Consider the following 20,617-nt stretch of genomic DNA (forward strand, 5'->3'; position numbering starts at 1 on the left):
TGCCCTTTGTTACACGATAATACAGTCCATTTTCTCGAGTGAAGCCATCCCCATTATCTCCCATGTGCCTAGTTTCTGCCTTTCGCCTAAGGGCTGCTAAGGTAGTGTCACCCTCTATTTCTCTCCTAAACTCCTCTCTGTCCCAAGACTCTCCCAATGTAGTAGCAGCGAAAGTATTGCTTACCGACTCTGATGCGGTTCGTGGTGGTTGCTCCCCGGTGGGGTCCGGATGACGTAGTGCTTGAAGGGCCTGTAGTCGGGTGACTGCTCCCACAAATTGGCACTGTAACTCCCCGATGTCATTCCCAAGGAGGATATCTGCAGGAAGTCCTCCCATAACTCCAATCCAACACAGTTTTTCTCCACAACCATAATCCAAACGCACAGAGGCTCGCTGTATATATTTACGGGCACCCCCCGCCAGGACAATGGGAATTCCCGGACCCTGGTAAATTGCCTTGGGTCGAACCACACGGGGGTCAGCGATAGTCAAGAATGCCCCCGTGTCTCTAAATCCTGACACTTTGTATCCATCAATAAAGACATCCTGCAGGTGGCGTTGCCGTTGCTCTGAGTAGCTAAAGGACAGAGGCCGGAGTCCGTACACTCCAGTAGGGGTATCTATGGTGCCGTGGTCGGTGGTCCACTCTGGTGGGGGTGGTGGTAGCTCTTCCTCAGGTGTGGTGGAGTGTACAAGATGCATTGGATGAGGTGGGGCTGCGTGGGGCTCCCTCCGAATCCTGGAGGGACAGCCAGACTGCAAATGTCCAGGTTATCCACACCCATAACACCTCCTCTCTGTGATACCCCCAGGTTGTGGTCGGAACTTTTGGGGCCTAGGATTGTGAGGCGTGATTGTCATCGGCTTGCGACTAGGTGGAAAGGCAGATATAATTGGAGGGGGACGGGGCGCGGGAGCAGGCCGTGGTTCATTGTCCAGAAGCCTCCTCCATTGCGGCCGAATAGTAAGGGCTTCATCGGCCAGGGCTGCAGCTCTATCCACGGTACACGGCATGCGCTCCCGGACCCATTCCCGTACCTCTGCAGGGCACTTGGCAAGAAATTGTTCTATAAGGAACGCCTGTATAACATCTTCCACAGTAAAGGCGTTTTCTGCTTCCAGCCATCTCTGACATGCCTCGGACATCTTATGTGCATCCTAAACGATCTCCCCGTGGTGCATGGGAGGTCTCGGAACTTGGCCCTATATGAGTCAGGGGTGATAGCATGGTAATCCAGGATAGTCCGCTTTACAATGTTATAATCCCGACTCCGCAGTGCATCAATGGTTCGGTAAGCCTCCGCCATGCTTCCATTCAGGAGCCCCACTAACAAACGCATCCAGCTAGAGTGGGGAACCTCCATCACAGCACACTGCTGCTCAAAGTCTTTGAAGAACCCCTCCACATCGCCAGAAGCCTCATCAAATGGCTTAAACTCTGTCCGGGTGATCCGTACAGGCTCCCGGATTGTTGGGGTTACACTCCACATTGCGTTACTCCCTTTTTCAAGCTCCATTGCTTCCTGTCTCCGCTGTGCCCGGCGGGCAGCCTCCTCCTTGTACTCCTGAGAGACACCGGGGCCCAGAACCGCCATCTCTTCTTCATACCACACCAACCACTGGCTTTTCTGTATGGGGATCCCTGTCTCCAGTGCTCATCCTTCACACATCTGGGAGGAGGTGGCCAGGCTAGCGCCCACCAGTAGATTGATTAAGGCCTCTTTAGTCAGTCCCTGGTAGTTCAGGCCAGGTCTCTGGCTCTCTCCAGTAAACTGCATACACAGTCCAATTTCTGTACTCACTCTGTGTGTGGTTCTCCATTGGGTGACGCTCTGTTGATCCCACCGCTGCCACCAGTTGTCACGGGGTCCTTCTCTGGTATCAAACAATCAACAGAGCAAGCAAAGAGTGAACAATTCCAAGACCTTTATTCAGGCAAAAATACGAAAAGGTCCATATTCAGTCCACCACACAAAGGATAAGATAGTCCAGAATAAGAATGCAGTCCAGTATCAGGATAAAATGTCCAGGGAAACAAGATTCCAGGATAAAATGGGTCCTTCTCTCTCTGAAATGCTGTCTGTACACGATCCTGTCCACACCGGAACTGACCTGTTCAGCTGCTGTTCTTCCCCCCACCCCCCTCCCCGTCCAGGGGTAGTCAAACAAGTTGAGGCGGTCTCCAGGCATCCCAGAGGAGAACAAAGGGCCTTAGGGTTTAATGCCAACAGGGTTCTCTCAGCTTGATCAACAGCATTAGGTTCATTAAACAACAAACCCAAGGCTTGAAAAAATGCATCCACATTAGTCAGAATAGGATTTTCAGGTGTCAGAGAAAAAGCCCAATCCTGGCGATCGCCGTGCAGCAAGGAGATGACAATTTTAACCTGCTGCACAGAGCTCCCCGATGAGTTAGGCTTCAAGGCAAGAAATAATTTACAATTATTCTTAAAATTCAGAAATTTAGACCGATCCCCAGAAAACACATCAGGAGTAGGGATCTTAGGTTCAGCGGCATGTGACTGAATGAGGTAGGCGGAAATTCCCTGCACTTCAGCAGCAAGTTGCTCCACACGATCAGACAATTGCTTAATCTCCATTAGGGAAAAAAAAAATTAAAAAATCCTCCTACGGCCCCAGAGAAAAAGAGGAAAAAATATGTATAAAAAAATAATTCTGACACTTTTTTTTTTTAACAACTTTTTCCTGCTTTTGAGTACCCTAGAATCTGCAGTATGGCTGGTGATTCTGTTATGAATGGGTCACCGAGGAGGAAAAAACCTAAACATGCTAAGCCCAGAAAAACCAGAGCGGTTGGTAACTATACAGATTGCAGATCCCTGATCCTAACCACACAACTAGCAGCAGCCGTGGAGCGTACCTACGATGAACCTAGACGCCTCGCCACGGCTGGAAGACTAAATAAGCCTAAAGCAAGAAAAGGGGAAAACTAACTGCCCCAGAGCAGACCCCAAAGGAATAGACAGCCCCCACACATGTATTGACGGTGAAACAAGATGAAAACACAAACACAGGCAGGAAAATTGGCTAAGCAAACGATGGGGCCCAAACTAACTAGAAAGGAGAGGAAAGGAAAGACACTGTCTGCAATCTGCCCAAAACCCTACAAAATAATGTCCAACACTTCTGATAACAAAATTAACCCTGAAGTCACTAGACTTCTCCCACTATATCAGCACTCTGAAATATTCTGAGACAGAGGAAAAAGAGGCCACTCTAATAAGGGACAAAAAGCAAATTGGCAAATACAGATAAATAAGAATGGAAATTCAGCACAGCCCAGCCGGGGCTGGCTGACCACACAAAAAACTGAATAGAACAACAAAATCAAGTGTGAACATTAGCAGAGAAACTTAGCTTGAGCTGACTGGAACAGAGCTGAGAACCAAGACCTGACAAACAGAAGGAATCACCAGCACCAGAGTAGGGCATCGGCTCTCTTAAATCCTGAGGTCCAATCGTCATCCTCATTATAAGGTGGCAGATCTCTACTGATTAAATCAGCCTCACTACCTCCTGTTACCACCAGAGGGAGCCTGGAAGGGGAACTCAATGAACTCACAACACGATACGGTCCGATACCCGAGAACTCCAGACCCCAGCAGCACACTTCCACTGGATGTTTTTGGTGGACACCATACATACTCGTTAACACACAGGTCCGGACCTCACCCTGCAACTATCCCTCACTAGAGAATTGGTAAGTGCGGACACTGGTCCCACCACTGCACTAATAAAACACCAGGGAGACATTAACCCCCGATGGCCCGAAAGGAAAAAAGTTTATATCTGAGAAACCCAAACTGACACAGATCCAAAAATGGATCGTGACACTATCCTTCTGATTTTGTGTCTGACGTGACCTCTTAATATCAACCCTGAGTGATGAACCTTGTTCTGCTAGCTTGATCCACCAGACAGCAGCTGATTCTGTGGACCAAGTCCAAGCGTGAAAGCCAGGGCAACCCCTGGGATCTGGCAAATGGAGTGGCTTGCTTCAAGACTGTCCATAAAAGACATATTAACAGCTGTCAGGCTTCCATGAACAGTGCAGACATTACAGTTTCATTTGATTGCAAGTATCACAACCAGGCCTCTAATCTATTACAACTGATACGTTAATCATACCTCCCAACTTTTGAAGAAGGGAAAGAGGGACAATTTTTACACCACGCCCCGACCGCGCCCATTTCACAACTAGTCACACCCAAGTCCATGCCCCAACCACACCCATTTAGCACTGCTGATCACAGTGACTGGTACTGAGGGCACAGTGGCTGGCATTATGGGCACACTGGCTGGCGCAGTGGCTGGTACTGTGGGCACACCGACTGGTACGGTGGAAAAGAAAGAACAGAGAGAGAAAAAAGAAAACAGAGAGAGAGAAAGAAAGGAGAGCGAGAGAAAGAAAGAACAGAGAGAAAGTAAGAAAACAGAAAGACAGAACAGAGATAAAGAAAGATGGGACAGAAAAAAAGAACAGAGAGAGAAAGAGAAAGAGAGAAAATAAAGCGGGGAAAGAAAGAAAGAAAGAAAGAAAGGAGAGGGAGAGAGAAAGAAAGAGGGGAAAGAAAGAACAGAGATCGAAATAAAGAAAGAAAAAGAAAGAAAGAACAGAGAGAGAAAGAAAGTTTAGACAGACAAAGAAAGATTAAAGAGAGAAAGAAAGAGGGGAAAGAAAGAACAAAGAGAGCGAAAGAAAGAAACAGAGAGAGAAAGAAATAACAGTGAGAGAGAAAGAAAGATTCTATAAAGATACTATACCAGTCCGGCTCACATTGTAATGCCCACCTGAGCCTCCTGGTGCAGGACATATCATGATCTGCTCACATGGCCGACATCCCCAAGTCCAAGGCGATCCCGCTATCCGTGCTGTCGGAGGAGGACACGGTGATGTGTTATGAATGAGTCACCGGAGGAGGAAAAAACAAAAATGCAAGCTAAGTCCAGAAAACCGGAGAGGTTGGTAGCTAGCGGATTGCTCTGGAGAATAGATCAGAAATCAGGGGTAACGGATATTGATATTTAACAGTAATTTTGTTGAGGGAACGATAGTCAATACAAGGCCTTAATGAACCATCTTTCTTGGCCACGAAAAAAAACCCAGCACCCAAGGGTGAAGAGGATGGTCTAATATGACCCTTCTCCAACGACTCCTTAATATAAGATCGCGTAGCCTCATGCTCGGGTACAGATAAATTGAAAAGTCGACCCTTGGGAAATTTACACCCAGGGCTCAGCTCAATTGCACAGTCATAACTCCTATGAGGAAGCAAAGACGCAGACTCATTCTCACTAAATACATCATAAAAATCAGCCAAATAGTCAGGAACATCATGCGACTGGGGAGAAGTGGAGAAAACAGGAGTGTCACTAAGAGCACACTGACAACCCCAACTCACCACAGACACAGATTTCCAATCCAAAACTGGATTATGGATTTGCAACCAGGGGAACACCAAAACAATGGTATCATGCAAATTATGCAACACCAAAAATCTGCAATTTTCTTGATGGTCTGGGGCGACCCGCATTACCACCTGGGTCCAAAACTGAGGTTTATTCTTCGCCAAAGGAGTAGCATCAATACCCCTCAAAGGGATAGGCATCTGCAGAGGTGCCATAGGAAACCCACAACGTTTAGCAAAATCCAAGTCCATCAGGTTCAGAGCCGCTCCTGAATCCACAAAAGCCTTAGCGGAAAATGTGGACCTGGAGCAGATCAGAGTAATTGCCAGAAGAAACTTAGGTTGTACACCACCCACAGCAAATGTGTGTGCAAAACGTTTCTCTCGTTTAGGGCAGACAGAAATATTATGAGAGGCATTTCCACAGAAAAAAACACAGCTTATTACGCCTTCTGAACTCCTGACGTTGTGCCCTAGACAAAACTCTATCACATTGCATAGGTTCAGACATTTGTTCAACAGGTGGCAACATTTCTCGTGTAATTTTACGTTCACGTAAACGCCGATCAACCTGAATGGCTAATGACATAGAATCGTCAATACCAGAGGGAACAGGAAATGCCACCATAGTATCTTTTACGGTTTCTGACAAACCCTTCCGAAAGAGAGCTGCCAAGGCACCAATCATTCCAGGTAGTAAGGACCGCCCACTTTCGGAATTTTTGACAGTACAACTCTGCAGAATCCTGACCCTGGCCCAATGCCAACAGGGCTTTTTCAGCGTGATCAATAGCATTAGGTTCATCATACAACAACCCCAAGGCTTGAAAAAATGCATCCACATTAGTTAGAATAGGATCATCAGGTGTCAAAGAAAACGCCCAATCCTGGGGATCGCCGCGCAGCAAAGAGATGACAATTTTAACCTGCTGCGCAGAGCTCCCCGATGAGCTAGACTTCAAGGCAAGAAATAATTTACAATTATTCTTAAAATTCAAAAATTTAGACCGATCCCCAAAAAAACACATCAGGAGTAGGGATCTTTGGTTCAGCAGCATGTGAATGAGCAAGATAGGCGGAAATTCCCCGCACTTCAGCAGCGAGCTGCTCCACACGATCAGATAATTGCTTAATCTCCATTAAGAAAAAATTCCTCCTACGGCCCCAGAGATAAAGAGGAAAAAATATACATTAAAAAAAAAAAAAAAATTCTGACACTTTTTTTTTTTTACAATTCTTTCCTGCTATTGAGTACCCTAGAATCTGCGGTATGGCTGGTGATTCTGTTATGAATGAGTCACCGGAGGAGGAAAAAACAAAAATGCAAGCTACATCCAGAAAACCGGAGAGGTTGCTAGCAGGGCTGTGGAGTCGGAGTCGGAGTCGTGGAGTCGGAGTCGGTGCTCATTTTGGTGGAGTCGGAGTCGGAGTTGGAGTCGGTATAAAATGGACCGACTCCGACTCCTAAAATATATAATAAATTGGGTACAGTAATTCAATGCAGGATGTGCTGAATATTTTTTCATAGGAGTTTGGGAAAGTTATGAAATGTCCTATAAATGGCTGTTCTATTCCTGATCTAAGGCTACATTCACACACAGCGTTTTTCCTGTGTTTTTTGAGGATACGTTTTTCAGCTGCAAAAGCTGATCATCTTTTTAAAAAACCGCATCACCTGAAAGGTTTTTGAGCTCATAGATAATGTTTTCAATAGCAAAAGCAGATTAGAAATCTGCTCTATCTATCCATTTATCCATATCTGTCTATCCATATCGTATCTGTACCAAAAAGAATGAAAACCGGGTAGTACACCAATATATATTCTGTTCTATCTAAATATCTTGATTATTGGATCATAGAAATGATTAAATGTCTGAGGTTCACATTGTACTACAATAAATTTTTCACTTAAATATAAGCAATATGTGTGGGAGTCGGAGTCGGAGTCGTGGAGTCGGAGTCGGAGTCGGTGTAAGGGAAATTGAGGAGTCGGAGTCGGAGTCGCAGGTTTGGCTTACCGACTCCACAGCCCTGGTTGCTAGCTATCGGATTGCAGACCCCTGATCCTATTCATAATAACTAAAAGTAGCCATGGAGCGTTCCTACGGTGGTCCTAGATGCCTCCACAGCCGGAGAACTAAATAAGCCTAAAGAAAGAAAGGGGAAATCTAAACTGCCCCAGAGCAGACCCCAAAGCAATAGACAGCCATCAACATGTATTGTCGGTGAAAACAGATGAAAACACAAACACAGACAGAAAGACAGGCAGAGCAAACGATGGGGCCCAACTAACTAGACAGGAAAGGACAGAAAAGATGCTGGCTGCAATCCGCAAAAACCCTACCAAAAATGTCCCAACACGTCTGATAGGAAAAACGGCCCTGAAGTCACTAGACTTCAAAATCCCTATATCAGCACTCCGATATATTCTGAAGACAGAGCAAAAGAGATTTAACCGATTAGGGACAAAAATGGAAATTCAGCAGAGCCCCAGCCGGGGCTAGCAGAACACAAAACTAAGCAAATCAGCAAAATCTCATGGAACAATAACAGAGCAAAACTTAGCTTTAGAAGACAGGAACTGAACTGGAGGCCAGAGCTCAGAGCAGAGAAATCACCAGCAACCCTACAGGGCGTCGGCTGCCTTATATCCACTCAGAGATTCCGGATATCCAATCGCAATCCACCTGTTCAGATGACAGGTTTCTCCCATCCAAATCAGTTTCACCACCTCCTTTCACCAGCAGAGGGAGTTCATCGGACATCAAAGGTGAACGAGAACATGAGCTCACAACAGTGATGGATCTGAAGCATTCCCTGAAGTGCCTCCATGGTTCCGTCACAATCTCCTTCCGAAATTACTTCATTTCCGGTCAGCTTCCAGCACGTCACTTCCGTTGGAACGTCATGTGCGAGTTTTAAAGTGCTCCTCAGGGCTCCGCCGTGTACTCCTGTGTCCGCGGGAAAAGTAAGCTCCCAGCCAGGGCAGTGGGGCAGACTCTCAAAATCGGGACTGTCCCGCTGGATCTGGGACGGTTGGGAGGCATGAATGCTCCCCACCGTACACCTTGTACACGCATGGCTCTGCACACCTCATACACACACGGTTCCACTTTGTATGCCTCGTACACACACGGCTCCGCTCCGTACACCTCGCACACACACGGCTCCACTCAGTACACACATGGCTCCACTCCGTAAACCTCGTACACATGCGGCTCCACTCTGTAAACCTCGTATACATGCAGCTCTGCTCCGTACACCTTGTACGCACATGGCTCCGCTCCGTAAACCTTGTACACATGCAGCTTTGCTTCATACACCTCATACACACGCGGTTCTGCTCCGTACACACACGGCTCTGCTCCGTAAACACACGGCTCAGTTCCGTACACTTTGTACACACAGGACTCCGCTCCCTTCCGTACACCTCATACACACGCGGCTCCACTCCGCACACCTCGTACATGAGTGGCTCTGCTCCATGCACCTCGTACACACACACACGGCTCCGCTCCGTACACCTGGTACACGCACGGCTCCGCTCCGTACATGCGGCTCTGCTCCATACACCTTGTATACACCTAGCACATGCGCGGCTCTGCTCCGTACACCTTATACACACGGCTCTGCTCCATACACCTTGTATACACCTAGCACATGCGTGGCTCTGCTCCGTACACCTCATACACATGGCTCTGCTCCATACACCTTGCATACACGGCTCCGCTCCGCACACCTAGCACACGGGCGGCTCTGCTCTGTACACGTCGCACACACACGGCTCCGCTCCGTACACCTCGTACACACACAGCTCTGCTACGTCCACACTGTAAACCCCTCCTGACCCCACATATAACTTCCCTCATCCAGAACGATGACAACCCGCACAGCACAGCAGACACTGAGGCCCCTGATCATGTGACCCCCTGACTCCTCCCCTCCTGTGACTTCATCACAGGTCCTGTGTGAACAGAGCAGGGATTTATCAGTGAGGTGCTGGTTGGGAGCTATGCATGTCCCCTGATGTTTATTAACCACTAGACCAATGTTTTATAGCACCAGCGCAATGAATAGGATTTTTTGACATCTCATCCATACGCTGAGAAAATCCACGGCATGAATTGACAAACGCTGCAGATTTCACATAAAAATGTGCCAATTCATGCTGCAGATATTCACCACAGATTTTATCCTTTGCAATACAAAGGCTCAGGTCAGTGGTAAAGGTGCGTCACTGTGTGGTAGTAAAGGGAGCAATATCTGCACAATTTCTGTGTGGATATTACTGCTGCTAATTTGCTGTGGGATTTCCATAGTAGAAATTCTGCAGCAAATACATTATGTGAATGTTCCCACTAATAGTGATAGGGGCTCTTAGTCACTTATGTATGGTGTTATTAGTGAAATTTTGTGGAAATCTCTCTGCTACCTATAAGGCCATAACTTTATGAAGGGCCTTATTTTCTTAGTGATGGAAGAAAACTAGTCTATCAGGAGTAATACAGGGACAGGGGTGATGCAGGGAGAGGGGTCTCAGTCAGTCAGGGGTGATGCAGGGAGAGGGGTCTCAGTCAGTCAGGGGTGATGCAGGGAGAGGGGTCTCAGTCAGTCAGGGGTGATGCAGGGAGAGGGGTCTCAGTCAGTCAGGCGTGATATGGGGAGAGGGGTCTCAGTCAGTCAGGGGTGTTACAGGGAGGGGTCTCAGTCAGTCAGGGGTGATACAGGGAGAGGGGTCTCAGGCAGTCAGGCGTGATATGGGGATTGGGGTCTCAGTCAGTCAGGGGTGATAAAGGGAGGGGGGTCTCAGTCAGTCAGGGGTGATACAGGGAGAGGGGTCTCAGTCAGTCAGGCGTGATATGGGGATTGGGGTCTCAGTCAGTCAGGGGTGATACAGGGAGAGGGGCTCAGTCTGTCAGGGGTGATACAGGGAGAGGGGTCTCAGTCAGTCAGGCGTGATATGGGGAGAGGGGTCTCAGTCAGTCAGGGGTGATACAGGAAGAGGGGTCTCAGTCAGTCAGGGGTGATACAGGGAGGGGTCTCAGTCAGTCAGGGGTGATACAGGGAGAGGGGTCTCAGTCAGTCAGGGGTGATACAGGGAGAGGGGTCTCAGTCAGTCAGGGGTGATACAGGGAGAGGGGTCTCAGTCAGTCAGGGGTGATAAAGGGAGAGGGGTCTCAGTCAGTCAGGGGTGATACAGGGAGAGGGGTCTCAGGCAGTCAGGCGTGATATGGGGAGAGGGGTCTCAGTCAGTCAGGGGTGTTACAGGGAGGGGTCTCAGTCAGTCAGGGGTGATAAAGGGAGAGGGGTCTCAGTCAGTCAGGGGTGATACAGGGAGAGGGGTCTCAGTCAGTCAGGCGTGATATGGGGATTGGGGTCTCAGTCAGTCAGGGGTGATACAGGGAGAGGGGTCTCAGTCAGTCAGGCGTGATATGGGGATTGGGGTCTCAGTCAGTCAGGGGTGATACAGGGAGAGGGGCTCAGTCTGTCAGGGGTGATACAGGGAGAGGGGTCTCAGTCAGTCAGGCGTGATATGGGGAGAGGGGTCTCAGTCAGTCAGGGGTGATACAGGGAGAGGGGTCTCAGTCAGTCAGGGGTGATACAGGGAGGGGTCTCAGTCAGTCAGGGGTGATACAGGGAGAGGGGTCTCAGTCAGTCAGGGGTGATACAGGGAGGGGTCTCAGTCAGTCAGGGGTGATACAGGGAGGGGTCTCAGTCAGTCAGGGGTGATAAAGGGAGAGGGGTCTCAGTCAGTCAGGGGTGATACAGGGAGAGGGGTCTCAGTCAGTCAGGCGTGATATGGGGAGAGGGGTCTCAGTCAGTCAGGGGTGATACAGGGAGGGGGGTCTCAGTCAGTCAGGGGTGATACAGGGAGAGGGGTCTCAGTCAGTCAGGCGTGATATGGGGATTGGGGTCTCAGTCAGTCAGGGGTGATACAGGGAGAGGGGCTCAGTCAGTCAGGCGTGATATGGGGAGAGGGGTCTCAGTCAGTCAGGGGTGATACAGGGAGAGGGGTCTCAGTCAGTCAGGGGTGATACAGGGAGGGGTCTCAGTCAGACAGGGGTGATACAGGGTGGGGGCTCAGTCAGTCAGGGGTGATACAGGGTGGGGGCTCAGTCAGTCAGGCGTGATATGGGGAGAGGGGTCTCAGTCAGTCAGGGGTGATACAGGGAGAGGGGTCTCAGTCAGTCAGGCGTGATATGGGGAGAGGGGTCTCAGTCAGTCAGGGGTGTTACAGGGAGGGGTCTCAGTCAGTCAGGGGTGATAAAGGGAGGGGGGTCTCAGTCAGTCAGGGGTGATGCAGGGAGAGGGGTCTCAGTCAGTCAGGGGTGATGCAGGGAGAGGGGTCTCAGTCAGTCAGGGGTGATGCAGGGAGAGGGGTCTCAGTCAGTCAGGCGTGATATGGGGAGAGGGGTCTCAGTCAGTCAGGGGTGTTACAGGGAGGGGTCTCAGTCAGTCAGGGGTGATACAGGGAGAGGGGTCTCAGGCAGTCAGGCGTGATACAGGGAGGGGTCTCAGTCAGACAGGGGTGATACAGGGTGGGGGCTCAGTCAGTCAGGGGTGATACAGGGTGGGGGCTCAGTCAGTCAGGCGTGATATGGGGAGAGGGGTCTCAGTCAGTCAGGGGTGATACAGGGAGAGGGGTCTCAGTCAGTCAGGCGTGATATGGGGAGAGGGGTCTCAGTCAGTCAGGGGTGATACAGGGAGAGGGGTCTCAGTCAGTCAGGCGTGATATGGGGATTGGGGTCTCAGTCAGTCAGGGGTGATACAGGGAGAGGGGCTCAGTCTGTCAGGGGTGATACAGGGAGAGGGGTCTCAGTCAGTCAGGCGTGATATGGGGAGAGGGGTCTCAGTCAGTCAGGGGTGATACAGGGAGAGGGGTCTCAGTCAGTCAGGGGTGATACAGGGAGGGGTCTCAGTCAGTCAGGGGTGATACAGGGAGAGGGGTCTCAGTCAGTCAGGGGTGATACAGGGAGGGGTCTCAGTCAGTCAGGGGTGATACAGGGAGAGGGGTCTCAGTCAGTCAGGCGTGATATGGGGATTGGGGTCTCAGTCAGTCAGGGGTGATACAGGGAGAGGGGCTCAGTCTGTCAGGGGTGATACAGGGAGAGGGGTCTCAGTCAGTCAGGCGTGATATGGGGAGAGGGGTCTCAGTCAGTCAGGGGTGATACAGGGAGAGGGGTCTCAGTCAGTCAGGGGTGATACAGGGAGGGGTCTCAGTCAGTCAGGGGTGATACAGGGAGAGGGGTCTCAGTCAGTCAGGGGTGATACAGGGAGAGGGGTCTCAGTCAGTCAGGGGTGATACAGGGAGGGGTCTCAGTCAGTCAGGGGTGATAAAGGGAGAGGGGTCTCAGTCAGTCAGGGGTGATACAGGGAGAGGGGTCTCAGTCAGTCAGGCGTGATATGGGGAGAGGGGTCTCAGTCAGTCAGGGGTGATACAGGGAGAGGGGTCTCAGTCAGTCAGGGGTGATACAGGGAGGGGTCTCAGTCAGTCAGGGGTGATACAGGGAGAGGGGTCTCAGTCAGTCAGGGGTGATACAGGGAGGGGTCTCAGTCAGACAGGGGTGATACAGGGTGGGGGCTCAGTCAGTCAGGGGTGATACAGGGTGGGGGCTCAGTCAGTCAGGCGTGATATGGGGAGAGGGGTCTCAGTCAGTCAGGGGTGATACAGGGAGAGGGGTCTCAGTCAGTCAGGCGTGATATGGGGATTGGGGTCTCAGTCAGTCAGGGGTGATACAGGGAGAGGGGCTCAGTCTGTCAGGGGTGATACAGGGAGAGGGGTCTCAGTCAGTCAGGCGTGATATGGGGAGAGGGGTCTCAGTCAGTCAGGGGTGATACAGGGAGAGGGGTCTCAGTCAGTCAGGGGTGATACAGGGAGGGGTCTCAGTCAGTCAGGGGTGATACAGGGAGAGGGGTCTCAGTCAGTCAGGGGTGATACAGGGAGGGGTCTCAGTCAGTCAGGGGTGATAAAGGGAGAGGGGTCTCAGTCAGTCAGGGGTGATACAGGGAGAGGGGTCTCAGTCAGTCAGGCGTGATACAGGGAGAGGGGTCTCAGTCAGTCAGGGGTGATACAGGGAGAGGGGTCTCAGTCAGTCAGGGGTGATACAGGGAGAGGGGTCTCAGTCAGTCAGGGGTGATACAGGGAGAGGGGTCTCAGTCAGTCAGGGGTGATACAGGGAGAGGGGTCTCAGTCAGTCAGGGGTGATACAGGGAGAGGGGTCTCAGTCAGTCAGGGGTGATACAGGGAGAGGGGTCTCAGTCAGTCAGGGGTGATACAGGGAGAGGGGTCTCAGTCAGTCAGGCGTGATACGGGGAGAGGGGTCTCAGTCAGTCAGGCGTGATATAGGGAGAGGGGTCTCAGTCAGTCAGGCGTGATATAGGGAGAGGGGTCTCAGTCAGTCAGGGGTGATACAGTGAGGGGGCTCAGTCAGTCAGGGGTAATAGGAAAAACAAGAGAATGGGGGCGTCATTCATCCCTAAGTGACTAAGTCCGCCTCTATCATCCATGCTTTAAGTCCCTCTGCATTTTAAGTCACTTACTGTTTTTGGCATGATTTGGGAGGGGGGCTCAGTTCTATGTGATGATCAGGTAGTTAGGTGCATAGATCTCCCTCTTCTCCTTACACTGTGCCCGGGACAGTGGGGGGGAGAGGAGCGTGCTCCTTATCAATCACAGCAGGGCTCTTCACTTGAGCTGTGCTGTACAGCAGACTGCAGAGGAGAAGACACAAACAAGACTAAAGCTGATTGGCTGCGCTGCGGCCAATCAGTGTTACGTAACAGCTGCACTGCTGGCTCAACGCAGAGAGGAGCAGTGGCATGAAGAAGAGACGCAGCAGCGTCTAGACGCAAACGATGAGGCGCAGTGTGCCGCAGGCGAGCGTGTCAGCCAGGGGTGGATTAAGGGTAGCCAGGGCCCGGGGCAGTTCAGACTCTGTGGGCCCCCCTCGTCACGTGACGGGGGTCACGAATCGTAGAGCCACACTCTACATAGAGAATAATGGGGCCTCCAGCACCGACCTCCACCCGCAGAGCCGCACTCCACATAGAGAATAATGGAGCCTCCAGCACCGACCTCCATCCGCAGACCCGCACTCCACATAGAGAATAATGGAGCCTCCAGCACCGACCTCCATCCGCAGACCCGCACTCCACATAGAGAATAATGGAGCCTCCAGCACCGACCTCCACCCGCAGAGCCGCACTCCACATAGAGAATAATGGAGCCTCCAGCACCGACCTCCACCCGCAGAGCCGCACTCCACATAGAGAATAATGGGGCCTCCAGCACCGACCTCCACCCGCAGAGCCACACTCCACAAAGAGAACATTGGAGCCTCCAGCACCGACCTCCACCCGCAGAGCCGCACTCCACATAGAGAATAATGGAGCCTCCAGCACCGACTTCCACCCGCAGAGCCACACTCCACATAGAGAATAATGGAGCCTCCAGCACCGACCTCCACCCGCAGAGCCGCACTCCACATATAGAATAATGGAGCCTCCAGCACCGACCTCCACCCGCAGAGCCGCACTCCACATAGAGAATAATGGAGCCTCCGGCACCGACCTCCACCCGCAGAGCCGCACTCCACATAGAGAATAATGGGGCCTCCAGCACCGACCTCCACCCGCAGAGCCGCACTCCACATACATGGCTGCTCTCAGTGCTCTGTGCTGTGCGCACAGGACCTGTGATGAGGTCACAGGAGGGGAGGAGACAGGGGTCACATGATCGGGGGCCCTGACACCTTACCTCCTGTGATCTCATCACAAGCCTTTGCACGCTACCAGCAGCATCAGCGTTCACGCTACTTGTAGATGCTGCTGGTAGCAGAGCACATAATGCCGCCCCCACGGTCACTCACTTTTAGGTGGGGAGAAGATGGAGTGCCATTGCAGCAGCCAGCAGGAATGTGGTGGGGGCCCCCTTAGAAGCTCTTGTGGTGGGGGCCCCGGGGCTGAAGCCCCGCCTGCCCTGCCTATAATCCGGCCCTGCGCGGTGGCGGATTATAATGGGGCAATTTACTGGCCTGGGCTGTGGGCCCCTTAACCCCACTGGGCCCGGGGCAACTGCCCAAATTGACCTCATTATAATCCGCCACTGGTGTCAGCTGAGAGGCGAGCCTGTGTGTCCGGCGCTGGGAGGAGTGACGCGTATTCCTTGCCGCTCCTGCCAGTGTGAGACAGCCCGGGAGGGCAGCAGTGCCCATTACAGCTGACACGCTCGCCTGCTGCACACCGCGGCTCATCGTTGGTATATGGCAGAGCGATGTTCTGTCCTGATGTCTTTGTGTCACCGCTACTCCTAGCGCTAGACGCCCGGGAGAGCTGGCTATGCCGGATCGCTGACACACTTCCCTATGCCAGCAGGTGCCAGTGTGAGAATGCTCCGGTTCTCCGGTGGGCCAGTCCGACCCAGACCTTGGACATGGCTTTTAACCGGCTATAAGGCTAAGGCCAGGTTCACATTGCGTTAACCCAGCCCGTTCCATGCATAGCGTTGATGGGCTGTTATTGTATAGCGTTATGCTATACCCGCTAGCACTGATGATTCACCTGCACTAGCGGTGACGGAGCCTCAGATGCTGCAGCCCGCATCCGAGGCTCCGTCACTGAATGACGGCACATTGCGAGCGCATACGCTTTACGGCATGCGTCACGATGCTCCCGACAATGGGGGTCAATGGCAGCGTTAGCGGACTGCCAAAACGCAGTGTGACCCCGGCCTAAGTGCCCACGTTGCAGAAATGCTGTGGAATTTTCCACAGCATTTCCACAACTCCCTGCCGCGGGTAAAACGCATGCGGAATTTGCATGCGTTTTCCCGCAAAACACAAGCGTTTTTAGCTTGCAGAATGCTTGCGCTTTCCAAGCGATTTTAAGCATCACTTGGAAAAGTGATTGACAGGTTGGTCACTCTTTTCAAGCATAGTGCTTGACAAGTGTGACCAACGCTTTACTATTGATGCCACCTGTCAGCCACGCTGCCAGCAACTTCCGTTCCCAGGGTTGCCTTGTGGCAATGACCGCTGATGACATGGCATCACGCGAGACCGCGACGTCATCTCAGGTCATTCGTGCAATACATCCCTGGGAACGGAAGATGCTGGCAGCGTGGCTAAGTGGCGGGAGGGCTCCGGGGGCCATCAGAGGGTGAGTATATCCCTATTTTTTATTTTAATTCTATTTTTTACAGGAATATGGTACCCAGGGCATGGAGGAGAGTCTCCTCTAGACCCTGGGTACCATCCGCACATGAAGCGCTCACTTTACGCATGGTGGGCATAGCCACATGAGTAAAGTAAGCGTTTCAATGCAACCCTATGGTGGCGGAATCGCCGCGATTCCATAGAAATACTAGACATGCTGCGGATTTTACCACTATGCGATTCCGCAGCAGTAAAATCCGCAGCATGGGCACAGCAACTGCGGAAACCCATAGGATTGCATGAGAATGCGTTTTGTTAGCGTTTTAAACGTTTCCACTGCGGAAAAAAAGCGGAAAAAACGCTTAAAATACGCAACAGGTGCACACAGCCTTAGACAGTTTAACCCTGCAGGAAGACTCAATAAAATTGAGTGCTGCTTCTAAAGAAAGATCATATTTTCTCCAAGCTTAGGCCCTCCATAAGCTCCTTTGTATAAGTAATCCCTATTGGCCTCCTCTAGGTTTTCTCCTTTTACTTCAAATTTTAATTTTTGTTTTCATCATCCAGCATGGGAAGCTAACATTACATATGCTATTGTAGTATAACAGATTAACTGTCATTTTCTCCATGTTATATCAGTCTTTGGTTTAGTCCAGCAGCAATTTAGTTGGGTTTTGGGTCGCATATAGGGCTCGTGCACATGATCGATTTTCTCGCATTAGTGCCATCTGTGGTTTTCACAGATAGCACTCGTGCCTATGTCCGATTTTTTTTCCTGGGATAGATCAGAGTGTCGAATCAATATCAGCAATGCAAGTGAGTCTGTGAAAAAATCAGGTTGCACTTGGATGATATCAAATGTGGTTCGATTTTCATGGACTGACAGAATGTAGAGAAGAACGGAGATAGAACTTTTTTTTTCTCTCCAAAAAAAAACTGATGCCACTCTGATCAAAGTCTTATCAGAATAATCAGTCCATTTGTATTGGATGTGTAGAAAATGGTCATGTGACCCTACCCATACTGTGGAAGACTGGTGTCACGTCGGCGGTGACCGCCACCATTCCAGCAGTGGCGGGGCCCGCCACCGCCTCAACTTACACACCCATGGCTTGTCGCGCTGTGCCCGACTCCTCGCTCCTGTCCTCCCGGCGCGTGGCTGCTCTGCGCAGGTGCCCTAGGCCGCGGGTGTGCGCTATGCAGGTTTATTAACCCTGCAGTGCCCGCCCAGTGGTTCTGGCCGCCCAATCATCCAGCGGCCTATGATATATCAGGCGTCTCCAAGATGGTGGAGATGCCTGATTATCGTGTGCTAACCCTTGCGGTTTTCTGGACAAGTTGTAGGGGTCACCCTACAACTTCTTTCTGTACTCAGTCCTGTACTCCGTTTTGTACTCCATCCTGTACTCCGTACCCTGTCCTGCACTCTGTACTCAGTCCTGCACTCTGTACTCCGTCCTGTACTCCGTATCCCGTCCTGTACTCCGTCCTGTACTCTGTACTCCGTCCTGTACTCCTCACTCAGTCTTGTACCCCGTACTCCGTCCTGTACCCCGTACCCCGTCCTTTACTCTGTACTCAGTCCTGTACTCCGTCCTGTACCCCGTCCTGTACTCTGTACTCAGTCCTGTACTCCGTCCTGTACTCCGTACTCCGTTCTGTACTTCGTACTCCGTCCTGCACTCCGTACTCTGCCCTGTGTTCCTGATCCGTCCTGTATCTCTGGTCCTTCCTGTGCTCTGGTTCCACCAGGTGTTCTCTGGTCCTTTTTAGCTGTCCCTCTTGGTTCTAGATGTCGCGGTATCTGTCTTCCGAGGGTCTGCCCCTAACGGTCCCTGTATAGGGGTCGGCTCCACCTGGCGCGCTCGCCCCGGGAGCTCCAGTTCCGCGATCCAGAGGGTCCACTCTCGGACGTTGCCTTCCTTGGTCGTCACAGCTGGTCTGTTTGTTGTCCTACCTCCGCCGTCTGAGTAGGGACCATTTAAATCAGATCTGTTACCAAATTTTAAAATACAAACTGCATTTATTGACCTGACCAGGTTGGTATACTTATATGGACCTATCTGTACATGGTTCCACTTTTTCTGAACTATAATTGTCAAGAGGTCACTTGTTTGCTCAAAATTTCTGTTAGAACAGAGCTGACGCCCCTGCATGTGTCCTCTTTCCCCTGTCAGCAGGGATGTCGGCGTGTTCACTTATGCTGCACCAGCTGCAATTCTGTTCTCGTCACTGCTGTTTCTGTCTCCTCCCAGGCCCTGCCACGCCGGCCTCCTGGGAGAATGTTTAGGGCACGCGCGCTTCCTGCTTCTAAAAGGAGTCACGCTCGCTTCTGAAGATGTCCCCAGCCAATGTCTGTGAGACATTAGGTATATAAGGCACCGTCTCTAAAAGGAGATGCCTTAGCAACATTAGTACCAGTGGGCTTACTACTACCTAGTCGTAAGGTCCCTGCACCTGTACTCTGTGAATCTGTTCCTGTCCATCCCGTTTACCTGACCTTGTCCGCCCAGTCTGCACCTGATCCATTCCGTCCTGCTGTACCTATACCCGAACCCGTCATGCCAGTGCCTAGTCCTGAAACATCTGAACAAGCACCTGTGAATCTGAACCTGTGATCCTGTACCTTTGGACATCCCATGTATCTGTACCAATCCTGTTTGTGCCTGATCCTGCATCTGTCTACCAGCCCCACACCTCCTGCTAACTAGTTCCTGGCTGGTCTTGCTTCCCTGTCCCTTTGGGGGGTCAGCTGCCATGGCTCCGGCGTCCGTCCTAGAGTAGCACCTGGCTTCAAGTCTAACCACACCATCAGGGGCTCTAGTGAAGAACCAGATGTTCACTTAGTTACACCCCTCCAGGCTTTCACCAGACCGTGACTCAGTGGTTCCACAAACATGCGGGTAACAATTTCTGTGCCTATAATGGCCAATATAATGACACTGCTGTCCATGTCCACACTCTGGATCCACAGTAATGGCCCTACACCCCTGCAAACCCGGCCTTATTATAGGATGTGTTATTGATATAGATTAAATATAGAGCCAACATGAGGAAACATCTCTGCATGATAGCGGTACAGATTTTATACAGCTCTGTCTTGTTTCTTGTTATGCCTTTTCTAAGGAGCACATTCTGGAGGATATAATAAACACATTGAGGAATATTTAGCACACGTGCTGCCAGCGTTACTGCCGAGCATCTGCTGTGTTCATCGCAGGCATATTGTTGATTCATGTTTGTGTTGCACTTCGTGGGATGTTACTGAGATTGCAGCTTACATTACACTTCGTAGATCTTAGCTGTGAACTGCAGAGATATAAAGTACCACTTACCTCCCTGTGGGAAGAACTGAGCGTAAATGTCTTTAAACGTATCTTCATTGACAATCCCACTGGGACATTCCTGGAAAGGGAAAAAAAATGCTAGTGATGAAAACATGTTGTGCACTGATCTTCCTGACACTTGTTTCTTTTCTATAAATACATGTCTTGTCATATTTCACATCAGTTTTCTCTGCTCTAGCACCTAAGGTAAGACGATAAGGTAGGAGATAATTCCGAGTATGTGGCCTGTTATGTGGACGTACGCAGCAGTTAGAATGCTCAAGGATGTGTGTGAGATTATCATTGTGTACGTTCCCTCTATGTACACCTTTATTAACCACCATGTCATTGGTAAAGAAGATAAGCAGTTCAGTGATTGGCAGCAGCATTGACATGTCAGGACGTCATTGCTGCAGAAGGAAGTAGAGGCTGTTGGGTGACCTGGACCAGGAATGGTGACCAGGACCATTATGTTTCACATACAGACATACATGTGTTTGAAAAAACACTATGTGGATAAAAATATTGGGAGGGACGCATTAATAATGGAATTCAGGTCTTTCATGCAGTGTCTTTTGGCACATGTGTATAACAATTGTGAAAGAACAGCTCATGATAAAGAAAAAACGTTATCTAGGCTCTGCTGACTCAATAACTGCAGAGTCCAAGACTATAGAGGATTTGTAAACCATAGATAGTGCTTACCAA

At 50.7% G+C, this 20,617-nt stretch overlaps 1 protein-coding gene across 2 annotated transcripts in view; it reads right to left on the bottom strand.

Moving 5' to 3' along the window:
• Nucleotides 1–20,617, bottom strand: part of KCNIP4 (potassium voltage-gated channel interacting protein 4) — a 976,654-nt gene that overhangs the window by 236,076 nt on the left and 719,961 nt on the right. For both annotated transcript variants that reach the window (XM_073574668.1, XM_073574667.1), the window contains exon 3: nucleotides 19,919–19,988. In XM_073574668.1, coding sequence (XP_073430769.1) covers nucleotides 19,919–19,988 — 70 coding nt within the window. The remainder of the gene's footprint in view (nucleotides 1–19,918; nucleotides 19,989–20,617) is intronic.

The sequence above is a fragment of the Dendrobates tinctorius genome, unplaced genomic scaffold, assembly GCF_039654945.1.
Source record: "Dendrobates tinctorius isolate UK_male_01 unplaced genomic scaffold, ASM3965494v1 ptg000039l, whole genome shotgun sequence".
Classification (NCBI taxonomy): domain Eukaryota; kingdom Metazoa; phylum Chordata; class Amphibia; order Anura; family Dendrobatidae; genus Dendrobates; species Dendrobates tinctorius.